Source organism: Chlorocebus sabaeus, chromosome 13 (genome assembly GCF_047675955.1).
Source record: "Chlorocebus sabaeus isolate Y175 chromosome 13, mChlSab1.0.hap1, whole genome shotgun sequence".
NCBI classification, from domain to species: domain Eukaryota; kingdom Metazoa; phylum Chordata; class Mammalia; order Primates; family Cercopithecidae; genus Chlorocebus; species Chlorocebus sabaeus.
Window position 1 is genome coordinate 96,072,702 of NC_132916.1, and position 21,874 is coordinate 96,094,575.

General features: G+C 40.0%; 1 protein-coding gene across 5 annotated transcripts in view; it reads right to left on the minus strand.

Moving 5' to 3' along the window:
* The window catches only part of SH3BGRL2 (SH3 domain binding glutamate rich protein like 2), a 69,856-nt gene that overhangs the window by 17,808 nt on the left and 30,174 nt on the right, over nucleotides 1-21,874 (minus strand). The window contains exons 1-4 of one of the 5 annotated variants that reach the window (XM_073022630.1): nucleotides 15,041-15,162; nucleotides 14,760-14,884; nucleotides 11,025-11,140; nucleotides 9,032-9,217 (exon numbers count right to left, since the gene is read on the minus strand). In XM_073022630.1, coding sequence (XP_072878731.1) covers nucleotides 9,032-9,217; nucleotides 11,025-11,114 — 276 coding nt within the window. In that variant the 5' untranslated portion in view covers nucleotides 11,115-11,140; nucleotides 14,760-14,884; nucleotides 15,041-15,162. Of the gene's footprint in view, nucleotides 1-9,031; nucleotides 9,218-11,024; nucleotides 11,248-14,759; nucleotides 15,168-21,874 lie in introns of those variants that run through there. The other 4 variants (XM_038002184.2, XM_073022631.1, XM_073022632.1 and 1 more) reach the window with 4 other exon arrangements.

A 21,874-nucleotide genomic window follows, 5' to 3' on the forward strand; every position in this document is an offset into this window, starting at 1 on the left:
GGCGGGTGGATCACAAGGTCAGGATATCAAGACCATCCTGCTCAACATGGTGAAACCCCATCTCTACCAAATATACAAAAATTAGCCAGGCATGGTGGCGTGTGCCTGCAGTCCCAGCTACTCGAGAGGCTGAGGCAGGAAAACTGCTTGAACCTGGCTGCAGTGAGTGGTGATTGTGCCACTGCACTCCAGCCTGGGCAACAAAGCAATACTCCATCTCAAAAAAAAAAAAGGAAGGATGTTTGCATTTGTAAAGGTTGGAAAACAAAATAAAAGCAACTAACAAAAACCAAAACAGAAAAGAATATGCAACAGAGAACTACGTGGCCCTCAAAGTCTAAAATATTTACCAGGTGGCTTGATCCCTGATCTAGAGGATTGAAGCACAGATTTTGAAGCAGGCCCCACAAATGTGAAATTCCTTTGAACCTTCATTTAATCTTAAAACTTAATGGAAATGAGACATCTTTACCTATAATATACCAGTTTTTTTTATTGTTATTATACTTTAAGTTCTAGGGCACATGTGCAGGTTTGTTACATAGGTATACGTGTGCCATATTGGTTTGCTGCACCCATCAACTCATCATTTACATTACATATTTCTCCTACTGCTATCCCTCCCCTAGCCCCCTACCCCCCAACAGGCTCTGGTATGTGATGTTCTCCACCCTGTGTCCAAGTGATCTCATTGTTCAATTCCCACCTATGAGTGAGAACCTGTGGTGTTTGGTTTTCTGTCCTTGTGATATGTTGCTGAGAATGATGGTTTCCAGCTTCATCCATGTCCCTGCAAAGGACATGAACTCATTCTTTTTTATGGCTCCCTAGTATTCTATTGTGTATATGTGCCATATTTTCTTAATTCAATCTATCATTGATGGACATTTGGGTTGGTTCTGAGTCTCTGCTATTGTGAATAGTGCCACAATAAACATACGTGTGCATGTGTCTTTATAGTACCAGTGTTTGTTTTGCTATTAAAAATATTAAGTTTTGCAACATGGTGAAAATCTTCAAGTCAAGTGGATGTTCTGGGCAGATGGGCAGTCTTTATTCTCTGACTTTGGGCACCCCCGGTACTGAGAAACCCAACTCTGGTTTTATCAGCAACACATATAATAATCATCTTGTCATGGAAGGAGACAAGGAGATGTGTTAGCATTTTCTTACCATTTGTGGAGGCTCAGAAGCATAGCCCAAGCACAACTAAGTGTACACAGTTGCAGTTGTTCTCAAGTGCAGTGTTTATGTAAGACTTTTGGGAACAATGTCTTGGGATCATATGTTTTAAGTGCATTTGTGATCTTTTTTGAAGCATGAAGAACCTAATCCCATTATTGGGACTCCAGCGTGGGCTACAGAGCGAGACTCCATCTCAAAAAAAAAAACTATTTACAAAGAGGCAATATATAAAGCAAATAAATAACTGAAAAAGAAAATTAAGAAAACAATTTCATTTACAACAGCATCAAAAATAATAAAATAGGAATAAACCTAACTAAGTGGCAAAAGATTTGTACACTGAAAACTACAAAACATGCTGAAAAAAATTAAAGGAGATTCAAATAAATGGATATCCCATGTTCATGGATTAGAAGATAATATTATAGATGTCAATAATACCCAAAGCAATCTACAGATTCAACATGATCCCTATTAAAATTTCAACAGCAGTTTTTGCAGAAATAGAAAAAAAACTCATTCTAAAATTCATATGGCAAATCAACGGACCCTAAAGAGCCAAAACAATTTCAAAAAAGAACAAAGTTAAAGGACTTACACTTTCTGATTTCAAAACATATTACAAAGCTATAGTCATCAAACAGTGTGATACTACATAGAGACATACATACAGACTAATAGCACAGAACAGAGAGTCCAAAATAAACCCTTCTATATATGGTCAAATAACAGACAAGCATACCAAGACCATTCACTGAGAAAAAAGATGGTCTCTTCAACAGTATTGGGAAAACTGGGTATCTATATGCAAAAGAATGAAGTTAGAACCTAATGTTACACTAGGTACAAAAGCTAACTCGAAACAGATTAAAGACATAAACCCAAGGCCCAAAACTATAAAACTTCTAGAAGAAAACACAGGGGAAAAGCTCCATGACATTGGATTTGGCAAACAATGATTTCCCAGATATGATACCAAAAGTGCAAGTAACAAGAGCAAAAACAGACAAACGGGACTACATTAAGCTTAAAACCTTTTGTTCATCAAAGGACACAATCAACAGAGTGAAAAGGCAACTTATGGAGTGGGGGAAAATGTTTGCCAATCAGATAGCTGATAAGGGATTAATATCCAAATATATAAAGGACACCAACAGCTCAAAAACAAAAAAAATCAAATAACCTAATTTAAAAATGAACAAAGAACCTGAACAGATACTTTTTCAAAGATAATATACAAATGGCTAACAAACACATTCAAAAGATGCTCAACATCACGAATCATCAGAGATATGCAAATCAAAACCACAATGAGTTATCACCTCACGCTCATTAGAGTAGATACCATCTAAAAATAACAAAAAATAACAAGTGTTGGTGAGGATGTGTAGAGGTTAGAACCTCTCTGCAATGTTGGTAGGTAATCTTGGTAGGCAAAATGGTACAATTGCTATAGAAAATAATTTGGCTATTCCTCCCAAAATTAAAAATAGAACTACCATACAATCTAGCAATCTCACTTCTAGATATATATTTAAAAGAAACTATCAATAGAGTAAACAGCCTACAAATGGGAGAAAATATTCACAAACTATGCTTCTGACAAAGGTCTAATATCCAGAATTTATAAGGAACTTAAATCAACAAGCAAAAAACAAATAATCCCATTAAAAGGACATGAACAGACACTTCTCAAAAGAAGACATAAAAGCAGCCAAAAAATTAAAAAAAATTTTAAAAAACCACGAAAAAGATGTGGGAGTGTAAACTAGTTCAACCATTATGGAAAACAGTATGGCGATTCCTCAAGGATCTAGAACTAGATGTACCATATGACCCAGCCATCCCATTACTGGGTATATACCCAAAGGATTATAAATTATGCTGCTATAAGGACACATGCACACGTATGCTTATTGCGGCACTATTCACAATAGCAAAGACTTGGAATCAACCCAAATGTCCATCAGTGACAGATTGGATTAAGAAAATGTGGCACATATACACCATGGAATACTATGCAGCCATAAAAAAGGATGAGTTTGTGTCCTTTGTAGGGACATGGATGCAGCTGGAAACCATCATTCTTAGCAAACTATCACAAGAACAGAAAACCAAACACCGCATGTTCTCACTCGTAGGTGGGAACTGAACAATGAGATCACTTGGACTCGGGAAGGGGAACATCACACACCGGGGCCTATCATGGGGAGGGGGGAGGGGGGAGGGATTGCACTGGGAGTTATACCTGATGTAAATGACGAGTTGATGGGTGCAGCACACCAACATGGCACAAGTATACATATGTAGCAAACCTGCACGTTGTGCACATGTACCCTACAACTTGAAGTTTAATAATAATAAATAAATTTAAAAAAAAAAAAAAAAAAACCACGAAAAAATGTTCATCATCACTAATCATCAGAGAAATGTAAATCAAAATCACAATGAGATACCATCTCACATCAGTGAGAATGGCCAACAGAAAACCAAATACTGCATGTTCTCACATACAAATGGGAGCTGAACATTGAAGACCCATGGACATAAAATGCGAACAATTGACACTGCAAACTACTAGAGTGGGAAGGGAAGCGGATATGGATCAAAAAACTACCTGTTGGGTACTATGCTCACTATCTTAGTGAAATAAACCCATGTAACACACCTGTACATGTACTCCCTGTATCTAAAATAAAAGAAATATAAAATAATTTTAAAAATTAAAAGAACTGAAAACAGAGTTTCAAAGAGATATCTGCACACCCATGTTCATAGCAGCACTATTCACAATAGCCAAGAGGTGAATGTAATCCAAATGTCCATCAATGGATGAATAAATAAACAAAATGTGGCAAATATATGCAATGGAATACTATGCTGTCTTGATAAGGAAGGAAATCTTGTCACATGCTAGAACATGGATGAACCTTGAAGATATTATGCCAAGTGAAAGAAGCCAGTTGCAAAAAGACAAGTAATGTGTGATTCCACTTAGTGGAACTATCTAAAGTAGATACTTTATTATATAGAGAAAGTAGAATAGTGGTCACCAGGAGCTGAGGAAGGGGGCAAAGGGGAGTTGTTTAATGGATATAGAGTTTCAGATCTGCAAGATGAAAAAGTTCTAGGGATCTGTTTCACAACAATGTAAATATATTTAATACTACTGAACTGTACACTTAAAAGTGCTTAAGATAGTAGGTGTTATATGTTTTTATCACAATAAAGAAAATTTTAAAAATAATAAAAATATATAAAGAAATCCAAATCATCTGTTTGCTGAATAGAGAGAGAAAAGAAATGAAAGGGGAGTAGGTACTTTCCTTTAGTGTAAGTGGGTAAGTTTTCATTTCTGATGAATTGCACAAATGCCAGTTCCACAGAGAGAGAACAAAGGGTTAAAACCTTGGCCATGAGGCCCAGAGCTTTCTAAAATCCAAATCAGACACTACAAGTCATCATAAAAGCCAAAGTGTTGGATCCTTTACCTTTAGAATCTCGTCACCCACATTCTCAGAGAAAGAAGAATCCTGCTCGCAGTAAGAATTGATTCCACTCCAGGGAATCAACAGGAATAAGTTGTGCCAGTTTGAGTTCTTGATGCAAATAACTGAGAAAGACACTAGCAACTGTGAGGGAAAGGAATTATGGAGGTATCATAGGGAGTTGGCAAGACTCCACGTCAAAACTAGAGGACCAGTTCAGAAAACAGAAGGAATTTCTCTGTCTGGGTAGCCAAGAATACACTCATGCCACACCCCAGATCAGCTCCATAACGACACCAGCCACAGCTATGGTTGGCCCTATCCCCCCTGGACACCCACTGCCACAACCAACCTCCAACTGACCCTGTATTTCTACATCATCCCCTCAATGTTCAAATTCTGGGGTAGAAAAAACTGGTCATGCCAGGGAGATTCCATTCAGTGGGGAACTCCTTCCAAAAGGCAAGATATTCAACTGCTAAATGAGAAAGAGGGCAATTGTCCACACTGGTTACCAAGTAGCTTAGCAGCTGTTTACTCTATGTCTCACATGCCTGGCTTATCCAGGTTAAAATAAAGTAATAAATTTCTAATTCCAGGAAACAGAATAAGAATGTACAAGCTTTCTGGATCATGTCACTCGCAATGTGGTAGGTTTCCACAGGTTAACCAACCAGATGAGACCAGTCAGAAACTATCACTAGGTAAAGCAAGGTGTACAGAAGCAGGTGAGATGAACAAGGCCTGTGGTTAGTTGCCCTCTAATGCTTGTGTCAAAGTCAAATTTACCTAACCTTGATAAGAGCCGACACTGTCTCAAAACTCTCGCCAGAACAGACTATGATGACAGTGCGTACGCCAACAACTGTCGTGACCACCACCACAGGACTAACACTGTTCAAGCAGAGAAGATGCCATTTACCTGGCACAGTCTAATCAATAAACAATATAAACCTCTAGCCAGCTCCCAGAGAGTCTACTTGAAAAAATTTCCACAGACTCCAAAGGGCAAAGATACATAGAGAGCTAGAAGTCATAAAAAGATAAAAATAAGGTGAGTCAGGTTAACTGTATTTTACATTCTATTATTTTATTCATTCAATATATTCCTCTATTCAAACAGCACTGAACATTTCTGATTTTATGATGATAGAACAAAGATGTCTCTACCTCCTTTTTCTCAATAAGTCAACAAAACAACAAAGATTTTCAAAATAGAGCTGGGAGATTCAATCTAAAGGCCTGAACCACAAAATAAGCAGCAAGTGGGAAGAGAAATGGTGAAAGACCTTAGGAAAAAGAGAATGGTCAAAACTCTATGTCTGCAGAAGTACTATCAACAAGAAGCAAGCTGTAGGGCTCCAGAAAAGGTCAGGAACTGGAGGCATCATCTATTGTGAAGATACGGTGAGTGGGCAAAAGCAGAAAACAGAAAAATTGTTTGAAAGTCTGTATAAGCAGCAGTTAGATCCCAGGATGCCTCACTCTCCTCGAAGGAGCTAGAAGATATTAATACATTATTAATAAACATGACTTCAGGGAAGCAAAAAACACGTATACACATGGGCACTGAAGAGAGACTGAAAACAGGGATAGGAAGTGAAAATCTGCATGCTAGAGAGTGAGACCTTCCATTTCCCTCACCCTACAGGTCCAGAACTCCAATAGCCAGGCAGTTTCCCAAAGTAGGAGACTCAACGGCCATTCTCCTACTTTGGAAAGATTAAACCATCTTTCCAGAGAAAAGACCTACTGAGAAAAGATACTACTATCAATATTTGCAATGAGAATGCTAACAGGCTACTGAGTCATCCCACAGGGAAACAAGCCTGCATTCATATAAGACACATACACAGCTTCTAGTGAGCTTCCTAGTCTCACCTCTTACATGAACAAAAGACAAGGATCAACATACATCTAAGGAAAGCCCACCCCACCTGAGAAAAACAACCAAAACAAAGTGAAAAAAAAAAATCAGTGAAAACAGGAACAACACAGTAACAGAAGAAAACTTCAAATAAATCATATTTAATATCTTTAGTTAAGATCTTATATTTCTTTAGTGGAAATACGATATTATTAAAAAGAATCACATAGCAAGAAATGGAGAGAAAAGGGCAAAAATTCATTGAAAGGATTTTGTACTTTCTCAAAAAGATGAAAAATCAAATAGGAGGACATTAGAAAAAAAGACTAAAGTATTAGAAAATCAATGTAAGAAATCCAATATCCAAATTAATAGGCACTCAAGAGAAAGGGAGCAAGGAAAAAGTAGGGAGAAAATTTTCAGGAAAAATAATATAAGAACACACGTAATCAGCAATCACAGAATTTCTTAAAAGGCATACTGAGCACTCAGCACTATGAATGAAAAATAGCTCGTACCAGACTAATTCACCAAAAGATGTGATGAATACATATATGAATAAGAGATTAAAATTTGTCATAGAAAAAACTGACAAAAACATATAAACAATCAAAGAAAACGGCATTAGACATCTCAATTGTAGCACTGAAAACTAAGGGACACTGAATCAATATCATCAAAATCCTTTCCAACCTAGAATTCTGTACCCAGAAACTACCATTAAACCCTAAAAGCATTTACCCTAAAACCCGAAAAGCATTTTCGGCCGAGCGCGGTGGCTCAAGCCTGTAATCCCAGCACTTTGGGAGGCTGAGATGGGTGGATCACGAGGTCAGGAGATCGAGACCATCCTGGCTAACATGGTGAAACCCCGTCTCTACTAAAAAATACAAAAAACTAGAAGGGCGAGGTGGCAGGCGCCTGTAGTCCCAGCTACTCAGGAGGCTGAGGCAGGAGAATGGCGTAAACCCGGGAGGTGGAGCTTGCAGTGAGCTGAGATCCAGCCACTGCACCCCAGACTGGGCAACAAAGCAAGACTCCGTCTCAAAAAAAAAAAAAAGCATTTTCATAGCCTCGAAGTCTGAGGGACAGAAAATTGCTAGATTTTTGTTTAAAGCCTTCTAGCACTATTTGACTTACAGCTTTATTTTATTTTGAACTGTATACTTTGCAAACATTTTCAGCTATTACATCATTTAGGTCTGCAGGCACAAGAGTACATTTTATATCCTTGCTAATCATGAATAAAATACATCCTTGGTTACCACACACTTCTCTCAATAAAATATAAAATAATGATATTAAAAACCCCATAAAATAATAGTCTTCATTGTTATATAATAATATACTTAAGAAATGCTTTTGAAACTATCACAAAGTAAGACAGATATTATCCCTTGCTTAAAGATGAGAAAACTTGGGCTTTTAAAAGGATAAGTAACTTTCCAAAGCTGTCCCAGCCGACATAAGGCAGCACTAGAACTCAAAGTTATGTCTAACGCCATGTTCAGGATTCTCCTTAGGATGCTACAGGTAAGAATTCTCTGTATAATCTACACACGGCTTTATGTTGCAACTACTCATTCTCCATTACACACTGGGGGAAGGGATTGTTTTCCTTGAAGCCACCAAAGGCTCTCTGTTATTCCTTTCCTCCATGCCAATTACAGCCTAGCTATTTATTTCATCTCAAGCACCTCAGCTCTGTGGCTCCTTCTTCTTTAGACCCTCCTTAAATAACTATAGGACAGGTCCAAAAGTAAACACTGACTTAGATACTCAAGAGATATGGAAAAAGGCAAATCCTAACTTAACCTTTAGACAGAAGTTTCTCAACTATTTTTCTTAACCTAAGGAGTAAGAAAGTAGGTAAATAGATGAAAGTGACTTCTTCATCTTCTCCTATGCTACATGCAGCAGGAAAGCACCCGATATATGTTCATATATGAGGTGCACTGATAGTCTTAATCATCCCTCTGGCTCATTATCATAAGAAATGGAACTCTGGTTTACAATCAGCTATTAGCAGTTATTTATACCATAAAGGGATATTCAAAGATAATTATTCCCCTCTACTACTCTGCCCCCTAAAATGTATTAATCAAAAAATAATTTGATTAATAATTTCATAATAAAATGATTATTTTTAATGCTTCAAAATTTAGAACAGAATACACACATACATACATGCATACAAACACACACACAGAGCTTCCCTTCCTACTCCTGTTCCCAAAGCAAAGACAGACCTCAGACTGACAGACACATGTGCACTCACATTCACATACCACACAACCCTTGCACATACATACACAGTCCACCACCTCGGACTCAAATCCCTTCTCAACTTCACCCTCTGTTAGACTTGTGGACCTGAATGGGCATTGGGTGAAGAAGTCACACTCTTCACTGGAAAAACCCACCTGAACTCTAAGTGACATGTGTTTTGAATAATAAAAAGAAACAGCATGATAACAGTCTAGCCACTTACTCCACAGTATCGGTCGCCATTAAATATCTGAGGGGGCAGGGGGTTGCCCTGAGTGGGTTTCTTTTCCGGGGGGACGTTTTTGTACATCCACTGCCTCTGTTCTTCTGACATTGTGATATCCACCTCCTCAAACTCTATCTTGTTGGCTTCCAGAAATCTAACCACATCTTGCTGCTTCTTCTTTATCTAAAGAGAGAAGACAAACAAATAAGTAGAAATCCTTATCTGAAACAGTAGGTATATACTTCCAAACTGAACTAGATTTATGTCATTGATACATAAAAAGAGGTGATTTATGTAGGTGTCCACACACACTGTCCACTCACTAGATACCCAGTGGAGGACTAAGTCAGTCCCAACACAGTTGTTTCTTTGATGTTGTTGTTCTGTTTTGAGATGGAGTCTCTATGTTGCCCAAGCTGGTCTCAAACTCCTAGGCTCCAGTAATCTACCCACCTCAGCCTCCCAAAGTGCTGGGATTGCAGGTATGAGCCACCACACCCAGCCACTAACACAGTCATTTCTCCAACCTAGACTGCCCAGAACTCTGGAGCACAATTCAGGTGGCTTGGAAAGAATGGACTATGAGATGAGAGAGTGACTTAGTTCTCAGTGGGCCATAACCACTCCCCATCCCACCCCCAACCCCACCCGCACCCTTGCAAGAAGTTGACACTTATAGTCATAAAAGCTCCCTTTGCCCAAAACCATCTGAAAACCATGTATAGCCTATCTGAGATGTTGACATTTCATTGATTCATGACAGCAGCAACATTTTTATTCCCCTCAGCAGCCTTCTTCAGAAATTCCACAGCTGTAGCCACTACCATGAAAGCATCCTTTCATCAATTCACAGGAGAAAAATGTTCTTCACTTCTAACGTGAGAGTAAACAACGAATATCATCTTACTTTGAACTCTGTTTCTTAACCCTTTTCATTCCTCTGATCTTTCACTTTTCCTTCTTCAGTCACTAGGGGTCAGATGTGCTCTTGAGGAGCTGCAAATCCATCTGCAGTTTTCAAAATGTTAAAGTTTTCTTTAACTTAAGAGTACCTATTAACTAATTGAAATGGAATAATAACACAGTAGTCTCTCCTTATCCATGGGGGACACATTCCAAGACCCCCAGAAGACACCTGAAATGGCAGATGTGCCAAACCAATATATGTATGCTCTATTTTTTCAATCTGATGACCAGGAGGCATGTCCAGGTTTGTGCTTTAAAGAGATCACTTTAACACTATGCAGCTTATAAAGAAAAAAAAGAGAAGCTCTGTATGTACTGTTAACGCTGTTATGAAAAGCTCTCCAAGACATATTAGTAGGTTAAAAAGAAAAACAAGGGGGCCGGGCACGGTGGCTCAAGCCTGTAATCCCAGCACTTTGGGAGGCCGAGATGGGCGGATCACGAGGTCAGGAGATCGAGACCATCCTGGCTGACCTGGTGAAACCCCGTCTCTACTAAAAAATACAAAAAACTAGCCGGGTGAGGCGGCGGGCGCCTGTAGTCCCAGCTACTCGGGAGGCTGAGGCAGGAGAATGGCATAAACCCGGGAGGCGGAGCTTGCAGTGAGCTGAGATCCGGCCACTGCACTCCAGCCTGGGCGACAGAGCGAGACTCCGTCTCAAAAAAACAAAACAAAACAAAAAAAAAAAAAAAGAAAAACAAGGAGCCGAACTATATGTAGACTAAGGTCACTTTAAAAAAAAATGGAGAAAAATAAGAACACATTTATATTTGCTTGTAATTATATTGTTTTAAAAAATTCTTGAAGGTCATATAAGAAACTAACGGAAGCAGTTATCCAAGGGCTGGGGGAGCAGGAATTGGGTAAGGACACAAAGTGGGAGCAAGAGTTTTACTTTAAAATGTTTTGAATATTATAATAAATGTGTTAATATTCAAAAGAGTAAACAGAGAAATGTATTGCAATGAGAGAGAGGTGGCACCCTAGCTTCCACAGAACAGCTTGGAGGATGAGAGTACATACCACAGAGATGCCCTGTTTTATACAAATCACGTTTTCCCAATGTGACATGAAGCAGAACTCAAAGCATTTTGTTGAGTCACTGGCTTCCATAATTCACTTATAAGAAAGGGCAGATGCTTAAAAAGAAGAAATGAAAAAAACAGAACAGTTAAAACCTTAGAAAATTAGCTAGTACTATAGCAAATCACCCAAATAACAAGGTAGGAGAAACTTAACCCAGAGAAGGAAGTTTTCAAGTGGATGTTTGTGACATTAGCATCAGGAAGGAAGATGTGTCACACTACCACAGCCTGTTTGTCAGGTCTGCAGAGGTGAACATGACCTGGAACTGGGAGCACTCAACCTAGGGTGGCGGGGGCAGGCTGTTCAGGAAGCAGGAACTTAGAGGAAGACACCGGCCAGCCTACTAGGTGGGGCCCAGGTAACAGAGAGGCTTCCCATGAGGCAACAGGAAGCCATCAAGGGCACTTCATGTGCTGGGCTTAATTCCAGAGTCCAAATAACCATAACATACACAATCATTTCCTTCACACAATGAATTTTTTATTCTCCCCACACTTCAACTCTTCTGAAATGAAATGCATCTTACAATCAATATCAAAAGCAATTTCCTAAGCAAATAGAAGAGAAGTAAATTGTGGGCCAACAGTCACTGCTTTCATCTATGTCATTTTTTTTGTTTGTTTTGTTTTGTTTTGAGACAGAGTTTCGCTCTTGTTGCACAGACTGGAATGCAAAGGCACAATCTCGGCTCACCACAACCTCCACCTCCCGGATTCAAGTGATTCTCCTGCCTCAGCCTCCAATATGTGCCACCACGCATGGCTAATTTTTGTATTTTCAGTAGAGATGGCGTTTCTCCATGTTGGTCAGGCTGATCTCGAACTCCCGACCTGAGGTGATCCACCCGCCTCGGCCTCCCAAAGTGCTGGGATTATAGGCATAAGCCACTGTGCCTGGCTTCATCTTATGTCATTTTATCCATGGGTGAAAGGTACCTTCAACTCACCTGTTTTTTTTTTTTTTATTTACTTAAGCACCCTTGAAAGCAAAACAATGGTAGTTATTTACCCAGCAACCAATCTCCCTCTTTTTCTAAATACAGAAGCCTGGTTTTACTTAGAAAAGCAATGCACTCAGCTACAAAATCATGTTTACCCAAACACCTCTACTGTTAGAGGGAATCACATGATATAGTTCTGACCAAGGAGATGTGAGGCAGACAGTCCTTGGGAAGGCTTCTGTTAAATGAAAGAAAACATAAAGCAGACTTTTGCCCTTCTCTAGTCTCCTTACTTGTAGAAATGCAGATATGGTGCCTGGAGCTGCAGAAATCATTTCACAAATGTGAAAACAAACACCATAAGTATGTGAAAATACTATATGCTAAGGATGGTCAAGCAGAAAGACAGTAGCCTGGGTCCTTAATGACATTTTGTAGCTGCCACCCAGTCTCTTCATGCACAACCTATTCTATACCTTTCTGTATTAGACAAATAAACCTTTAATAAGTTAAGCCACTCTTCATCCAGTTTTCTATAGCCTGCACCCAAATGCAATTCTTAATTGCTACTTGAAATGACTTCAGAAATACTGTATTATGATGAAGGACTGAAAATAAAAGTTATTACTGCACAGTAGAGCCTGGCAATAAAAGCTGTAAGACATAAACTTAATATATGTGAGTGAATATTTATCACTGGATAAACAGAGGAATTTTCTTAATCTACTCTACAGAGCAACAGCCAACATGTTGGAACTAGAACAGGCAGGTTATCTAAAAGGATGAAGAGTGCATTTCACCTTAACATTCAAACACTACTATACACCATACAAAGCAATTAAAGGGAACACAGAATCTCTTGCATTAGATTGGGAGTGCGCAAAATATGGCCCAAGGCCCAAATCCAGCCCACTGACCGTTTTTGTATGGCCAGCAGCCAAAAATTATCTTTATATTTTTAAACAGCTGGGGGAAAAAATCAAAAGAATAATAGTATTCCATGACACGTAAAAGTTATATGAAATATAAACACCAGTGTCCATAAACAAAGCTGTATGGGAACACAGCAACACCCATTCACTCACATATTGTCTATGTGTGCTTTCTCCCTACGATGGCAGAGTTGAGAAGTTGCAACAGAGACTGTGTGGTCCCTCAATGCCTAAAATATTGACTAGCTGCCCTTTATAGAAAAGGCTTGCCAACCTTTGAGCTAGATCACAAATCTTCATTTCTGGGTCAAAGTTCCCTTTCTCAGTGAGCCTTCCTTTGACCACCTGATTTTACACTTTTACCAGCTACCCCAGAACTCTCTACTCCCCCTTCACTGCTGTATTTTTCACCACAGCACTCGGCATCTGACAGACTGTATAGATTATGTATTTGTCTGTCCATCTCCCCCACTAGAATATAAATCCCCTGGCTGGGTGCAGTGGGTCACTCCTGTAATCGCAGCACTTTGGAAGGTTGAAGCAGGTGAATCACCTGAGGTCAGGAGTTTGAGACCAGCCTGACCAACATGGTGAAAACCTATCTCTACTAAAAATACAAAAATTAGCCAGGCGTGGTGCCGCATGCCTGTAATCCCTTGTGAGGCTGAGGCAGGAGAATCACTTGAACCTGGTTGCAGTAAGTGGAGACTGCGCCATTGCACTCTGGCCTGGGCAACAAGAGCGAAACTCTGTCTCAAAAAAAAAAAAAAAAAAAAAAAAAAAAGAATATAAATTCCCCAAGGCCAGGAGATTTTGTCGCTTTTATTAAACGTTTGTTAATGACTAGACAAGATGTTCACAGGTCGAAGGGCCTGTGAGATGGGGGACTTTCCTTCCAACCAACAACAGGGCTGATTCTTTTTACCCCTGAGGGCTCACCAAAAGTATCGCCTCTTCAAAGAGCCCTCTCAAACCACCTTGCTGAAGGTTTATTGCCTAAATTTATTAAAATTTTATTTATTTATACGCCCTTTGTTTTTGTTCTCACCTCTCTCTCTACAACGTCAATTCTGGAAGCAGAAGGACCAGCGTGCAGGAGGCCCTCAATAAATATTAACTGAATGGATGATTCAAGAATTATTCCAGTCCTGAACATCCAAGATTTCCAGGTGATGTTCAAGAGAAACTATTCAAACTCAGTGAGTAATTTAATTTAGGAACAAATGTAACTTACATTTAGCCCAATGGGAATGTGGATCAAATGACAGCATTTCTCAATCCCAAAGCAGCACAATTTTGAAAAGCATTGTGCTTAGGAGGCTACATCTAACTGTACATAGCCGAAATAATTCAGAAGAGTCTCTAGACCCTAATGCGAAAAAAAAACTTTGCTTCTAACTTTGACAATGACTTAAAAAGAAGGTAGTACGTGGTTGCATGTTTACATAAATTCTACTGTCAGTTAATTTTAATAGTTGCAAGTGCATAACGAAACAAAAAGTGTTTTGTATTGCTCAAATGGTTTTATTAAATTGTTGATACATTTGCAAATATGGCAACTGAGAATTATGCAGATGTGTGGGTATTTCCCTGAATCTGCTTCCCATTACTACCTTAGTACTCTATCACCCTCAAGCATGTCCCCCTACTAACTTCAGGAATTCTGAAGCAAACTGCTCCCTCAAATGTACTTTGAAGCAGCCTTCTTGGCCACTCAGTGTATAAGCCTTTACCCTTTGACTCCAGATCCATGAATCTCCTGAGGACCCCAATGCCTGCACCCAAGCCCTGATGACTCACCCCCACAGGGCCCTGGGCAGTAAGCTGCGGAGTCTCCTGACTCTGCGTGAACATTCAATGACCTGTGGAAATCTTAGTGAAGACACTTGGAACCTTCACTGGCAACCTCCTGGCCCCAAGAGTCCCTAGGGATTGGATCAGAAAACAGGTTAAATAATTACCTTGCTCGTGACTCAGCCTTAACCCCCTACTCTGTGACACTGACTGCTAAGTAAACTTGCATGCCTCTACTCTCTTCTTGTAGGATTACTTCTTTCCCGGGAAGATGCCAGTTAACTTACATAATTAAGCAGCCCCTGCCAGATTCCTTCCATAGGCTTCCAGACACGTCTAGTCATGTTTGAATTCCAGGGTATACATAGCTAATGCTGCACCCTGGGACCTTGGGACTCACTAGGAAATAAAGAGACATAATCAATTTGAATAGGAGTTTTTTTTAACATTGAGACTGAATACGAACGATAATGGGAAAGCAAGTTTAACTGAAGACAAATGAGCCACAGAGGACAACGAGGAAAACTGGGGGACGGAAAGTATGTATTTTAGAACCAGATTGTCCTGGTTTTAATCTTGACCCTGACAGACGGGTAGCCTTGGAGATATTACTTGGCTTCTCTCTTAACTTCCGTTTCCAAACCTGTGCAATAAACTGCTAAATTAAGTTTAGCCTAAGGCCAGGAGTGGTGGCTCATGCCTGTAATCCCAGTACTTTGGGAGGCCCAGGTGGACAGATCACCTGAGGTCAGGAGTTCGAGACTAGCCTAGCCAACATGGTAAAACCTCGTCTCTACTAGAAATACAAAAATTAACTGGCTGTCGTGGCTGAGTAGCTGTAATCCTAGCTACTCAGGAGGCTGAGGCGGGAGAATCCCTCGAACCCAGGAGACAGAGGTTACAGTGAGCTGAGACCGTGCCACTGCACTCCAGCCTGGGCAACAGAGTAAGACTCTGTCTCGATTAAAAAAAAAAAAAAAAAAGAAAGAAAACTTAGCCTAAAGCTACCTCCTTACATATTTTGAGTTCAGCCTAAAGGTTTCTCCATCCATAGTGAATTGTAACCTAACCAGATGCGTAAACAGCCTGTAACCTACTCTTGGACCAATCACAGCATTTCAGCCAATTAAGGCAGGCAACTGTTCAAACTGTGTCCAAACAAGGCAAACGCCAAGCTGTAACCAATCTTACTTCCATTAGATTATTCCCGTTTTTGTACCTAACTTCCTTTTTCTGTACATAAATTCTTTGTGACTATGAAGCAGCGTCAGAGTCCTTCTGAACCTATGCTGGTTCGGGGGCTGCCCAATTCTCAAAATATTCTTGCCTCAACGAAACCCTGTTAAATATAATCTGCGTAAAGCTTTTCTTTTAACAGAACTCAACTATCTTTTTTCCATAGGTTCACTGGAAAATTAAGAAAAGGCCTAAGCAGTAATGGGCACCTGCTCAATTGTTTCATTTACTCAAACATACTAGCTTTTCTATCTCTGCCCTAGAAGTGGCCTCCATCAAAAATATAGCAACTTCTGAATGCTTTCAAAGGCCTTAGATATTCAACACAATGGTTTTTTATTTCACCTGCTTTTACACTTCAAACACACGGCTTTCTTTATTCTGACCTGGGGTAGACGTAAGACTGATTAGGACCTCTTATGTATCTCAAATGGAAAAAAGTCAAAGACAGTGAGAGAAAATAGAAGGGAAAAGATGAGGTTTTTTTAAATAGCTTGACAAAATGTACAAAGGAGGGCCTGGACTGGATTAAGGAAGGTAGAAGGCCCTAAAATGATTCTTCCTTTTAACTAAAAAGGGAGGAAAGGACTGAGGCTCTTTCCCTTGTCAAAGACCTCAGGAACTTTCCAGTGATTGAGTAGGGCACCAAAAATATACCTAATTTCATGGCAAATTCTTTAAATAAAACCCCATTCTTGGCTTTACTAGGCATTATGCTGTCATAAAAGAGGATGCAAATGGCAGAAGGTACTGTGGCAGACATTAGCCTAGTTAGACACCAAAGCCATTCATGATCTCCCCTGTGAAGCCTAAAAAACTAAAGCTCCAGTTTTCCCAGTCACACTTATAGCTGAAGCAGCCACATGACCCAGATCTGGCCAGTGAGATGTTCACCTAAGTGTGCTAGGTGGAGCTTCTAGACAGAGCTTGGCTTTCCTGCTGAAGCCGACAGATTACAATGCTAAAGCCTCTTTTCCCTGCCCTTCCTCATTCTTCCAGAGTGGCATCCAGATGTGAGGGCTAGTGGTGCAGGGCAGCCTTTCCACCTTGAGGTGACAGGCATCAGAAAAAGCCAAGAGAATCCCATCAAGGCAGGCCCTGAACAAGCTCAGCCTCTAGACTTACCAGGAGAGGCTGAAACACTTCTGTTCAAGCTCAAGTTAGACAGGTTCTTTGTTACTTGCAAATGAATACATTCCTAACTGAAACCCTCAGCAGTATGCCTCATTGTTGGGGAGTAGAGCAGGGGTGTCTCAGAGTAACCCCCAAGATGCCATTTGCTAACTGGCAATGTTCTAATGCTGCTTAACTAAATGAGAGATTATACATAAAGTACAGTGTCTCCAGTTTCTGTTTCAGTTTATCTTACTAGAAAGTAAATACCAAATTACCAAGCCAAGGATAAAGAGGCTGACTTACAAAAGACTGAAGCTTGAGTTTTATAGAATTACTGTCAGAAAAACAGATTACAAAATAAAGGTCAATTTTTGAAAAACTGTCAGTACATGTTATAAAACAATATAATTTTAACGATAGAAAAGGCTGTGGTTTTCCATCTATGTATCACTAGCACAGTCCCTGGCACTTACTACATAGGCATATATTTGTATTAAACAAATAAATATTATTAAGCTTGAATTCATACTTTTAACTTTAGTTTTCTTTTAACCAGTCAATATTTTTGGTCCTGTTTTCTTGATCAATTTGCATTGATTTCTTTTTTTACATGTTTATAATATGGTAAATCATCTTTCCTATTTGAAATTTTTTAATTTAAAAAAAACCATAATCTCATCACACTGAGACTTTTATTTTTCACAGAACCTTCCAGGGAGTAAACATTTAGAAGTATACTTTATATAGTTGCCATAATAACAAATGTTTTGGGGAAGGATGTTTCTGTTGTATTATGAATGTTTTTTGTTTCTAAAATCTCCATGGTTATCTTATTGCATGTATGAATTATATTGAGTACTTATGCTAATGTATTAAAACATATATTCTAACATTGGAGATTCAGGTGTGTTCTAAAGATGTAAGTGTTTCAAAATAAAATATGTAAGTGTTTCAAATTTGCTGACTATTTATTTATTTATTTATTTAGAGATGGAGTCTCACTCTGTTGCCCAGGCTGGAGTGTAGTGGCTCAATCTCAGCTCACTGCAAACTCCTCCTCCTGGGTTCAAGCGATTTTCCTGCCTCAGCCTCCTGAGTTGTTGGGACTACAGGCACCCGCCACCATGCCTTGCTAATTTTTGTATTTTTAGTAGAGATGAGGTTTCACCATGTTGGTCAGGCTGGTCTCAAGCCCCTGACCTCATGATCCGCCCTCCTCAGCCTCCCAAAGTGCTGGGATTACAGGTGTGAGCGACTATGCCTGGGCGACTTTTTAAATGATAAAAAATGGTTATTAGTAGTAGGCTACCTAGCAGTACTAAAACACAGGGACTTTACACAGATTTTTCTAAATCTTGTCTCCTAAAGTCTTTCAAATGAAATATTTCAGTGAGTTATTTTAATGTAACATCTTTCCATTGGTTTCCTGGAATAGCTAATTGATATCACGGAACATAGCATGATTTCAACTACCAAACTGTTAACAAAAACCTTTATATGACTGATGAATGGGAAGTAGGTCTGGCTGCTGCAAGCAGAACACTGAGGTCTGTGTGGGACTCTGCTTGGTCTGTGAACATATAGCTCTGCTGGACTGAACATGGTGACAGTGATGCCAAAGGCAACAGCCTGATCTTCAATTGGGCCAATTGGCTTTATTAATGTTCTAGTCCTGAACAGTCAAAAAGGGGTGGGTCTGTGTCACCTTGGTCAAGTTACTTATTCTACCAAGCCTTGGTTTCCTCATCTGTAAAATACAGATAATAATTCAGCATAGAGAACTGCTATGAAATTTAAATGTCATAATGTTCATAAAGTTCTTAGTGCAGTGCCTGGCATGCTAAAAGAGCTAAACATTAAATCCAATCACAAGTCCGTTCCAAGGTGGGTGAATAGGAACAGCTCCAGTCTGCAGCTCCCAGTGTGTTCGACGCAGAAGATGGGTGATTTCTGCATTTCCAACTGAGGTACCTGATTCATCTCATGCGGACTGGTTGGACAGTGGGTGCAGCCCACAGAGGGTGAGCCGAAGCAGGGCGGGGCTTCACCTCACCTGGGAAGCACAAGGGGTCGGGGGATTTCCCTTTCCTACTCAAGGGAAGCCATGACAGACTCTGCCTGGAAAAACAGGGCACTCCCACGCAAATACTGCACTCTTCCTACAGTCTTAACAACTGGCAGACTAGGAGATTCTCTCCTGTGTGGTGGGCCCCATGTCTTGCTCGTTGCTAGCACAGCAGTCTGGCAGGGGGATCAACCTGCAAGGCAGCAGCAGCAGCCTGGCAGTGGGAGGAGCAGCCACCATTGCTGAGGCTTGAGTAGGTAAACAAAGCGGCGGGAAGCTCAAACTGGGCAGAGCCCAACACAGCTCAGCAAGGCCCACAGCCTCTACAGACTCTACCTCTGTGGGTGGGGCATAGCTGAACAAAAGGCAGCAGAAACTTCTGCAGACTTAAGTGTCCCTGTCTGACCGCTCTGAAGAGAGCAGTGGTTCTCCAAGCATGGTGTTTGAGCTCTGAGAACGGACAGACTACCTCGTCAAGTGGGTCCCTGATCCCTGTGTAGCCTAACTGGGAGACACCTCCCAGTAGGGACTGACAGACACCTCATACGGGTGGGTGCCCCTCTGGGACGAAGCTTCCAAAGGAAGGATCAGGGAGTGATATTTGCTGTTCTGCAATATTTGCTATTCTGCAGCCTCCACTGGTGATACCCAGGCCAGCAGGTCTGGAGTGGACCTCCAGCAAACTCCAACAGACCTACAGTTGAGGGCCCTGACTGTTAAAAGGAAAACCAACAAACAGAAAGGAGTAGCAACAACAACAACAAAAAGGGCGTCCACAAAAAAATACCATCTGTAGGTCACCAACATCAAAGACCAAAGTTAGATAAAACCACAAAGATGGGGAGAAGCTGGAACAGAAAAGCTGAAAATTCTAAAAACCAGAGCACCTCTCCAAAGGATTTCAGTCCCTCACCAGCAACGGAACAAAGCTGGACACAGAATGACTTTGACGAGTAGACAGAAATAGGCTTCAGAAGGTCGGTAATAACAAACTTCTCTGAGCTAAAGGAGGATGTTACAACCCATCACAAGGAAGCTAAAAACCTTGAAAAAAGATTATACAAATAGCTAACTAGAATAAACAGTGTAGAGAAGACCTTAAATGATCTGATGGAGCTGAAAACCAAGGCAAAAGAACTTTGTGATGCATGCACAAGCTTCAATAGACAATCTGATCAAGTGGAAGAAAGGATATCAGTGATTGAAGATCAAATTAATGAAATAAAGTGAGAAAACAAGTACAGAGAAAAAAGAGTAAAAAGAAAAGAACAAAGCCTCCAAGAAATATGAGACTATGTGAAAAGACCAAATCTACATGTGATTGGTGTGCCTGAAAGTGATGGGGAGAATTGAACCAAGTTGGAAAACACTCTTCGGGATACTATCCAGGAGAACTTCCCCAACCTAGCAAGGCAGGCCAACATTCAAATTCAGGAAACACAGAAAACACCACAAAGATACTACTCAAGAAGAACAACCCCAAGACACATAATTGTCAGATTCACCAAAGTTGAAATGAAGGAAAAAATGTTAAGGGCAGCCAGAGAGAAAAGTTGGATTACCAACAAAGGAAAGCCCATCAGACTAATAGCGAATCTCTTGGCAGAAACCTTACAAGTCAGATAAGAGTGGGGGCCAATACTCAACATTCTTAAAGAAAATAATTTTCAACTAAGAATTTCCTATCCAGCCAAACTAAGCTTCGTAAGCGACGGAGAAATAAAATCCTTTACAGACAAGCAAATGCTGAGATATTTTGTCACCACCAGGTCTGCCTTATAAGAGCTCCTAAAGGAAGCACTAAACATGGAAAGGCACAACCAGTACCAGCCACTACAAAAACATACCAAATTGTAAAGACCATCGATGCTATGAAGAAAGTGTAACAATTAATGGGCAAAATAACCAGCTAACATCATAACGACAGGATCAAATTCACACAAAACAATATTAACCTTAAATGTAAATGGGCTAAATGCCCCCAATTAAAAGACACAGACTGCCAAATTGGATAGAGTCAAGATCCATCAGTGTGCTATATTCAAGAGACCCATCTCACATACAGAGACACACATAGGCTCAAAATAAAGGGATGGAGGAAGATCTACCAAGCAAATTGAAAACAAAAACAAGCCGAGTTGCAACCCTAGTCTCTGTTAAAACAGACTTTAAACCAACAAAGATCAAAAGAGACAAAGAAGGCCATTACATAATGGTAAAGGCATCAATTCAACAAGAAGAGCTAACCTAAATATATATGCACCCAATACAGGAGTACCCAGATTCATAAAGCAAGTCCTTAGAGACCTACAAAGAGACTTAGACTTCCACACAATAATAATGGGAGACTTTAACAACCCACTGTCAATATTAGACAGATCAATGAGACAGATGGTTAACAAGGATATCCAAGACTTCAACTCAGCTCTACACCAAGTGGACTAATAGACATCTACAGAACTCTCCACCTCAAATCAACAGAATATACATTCTTCTGAGCACCACATCGCACTTATTCTAAAACTGACCACATAATTAGAAGTAAAGCACTCTTCAGCCAATATAAAAGAATTGAAATCACAACAGTCTCTCAGACCACAGTGCAATCCAATTAGAACTCAGGATTAAGAAACTCATTCAAAACCACACAAAGACATGGAAACTGAAGAACCTGCTCCCGAATGACTACTGGGTAAATAACAAA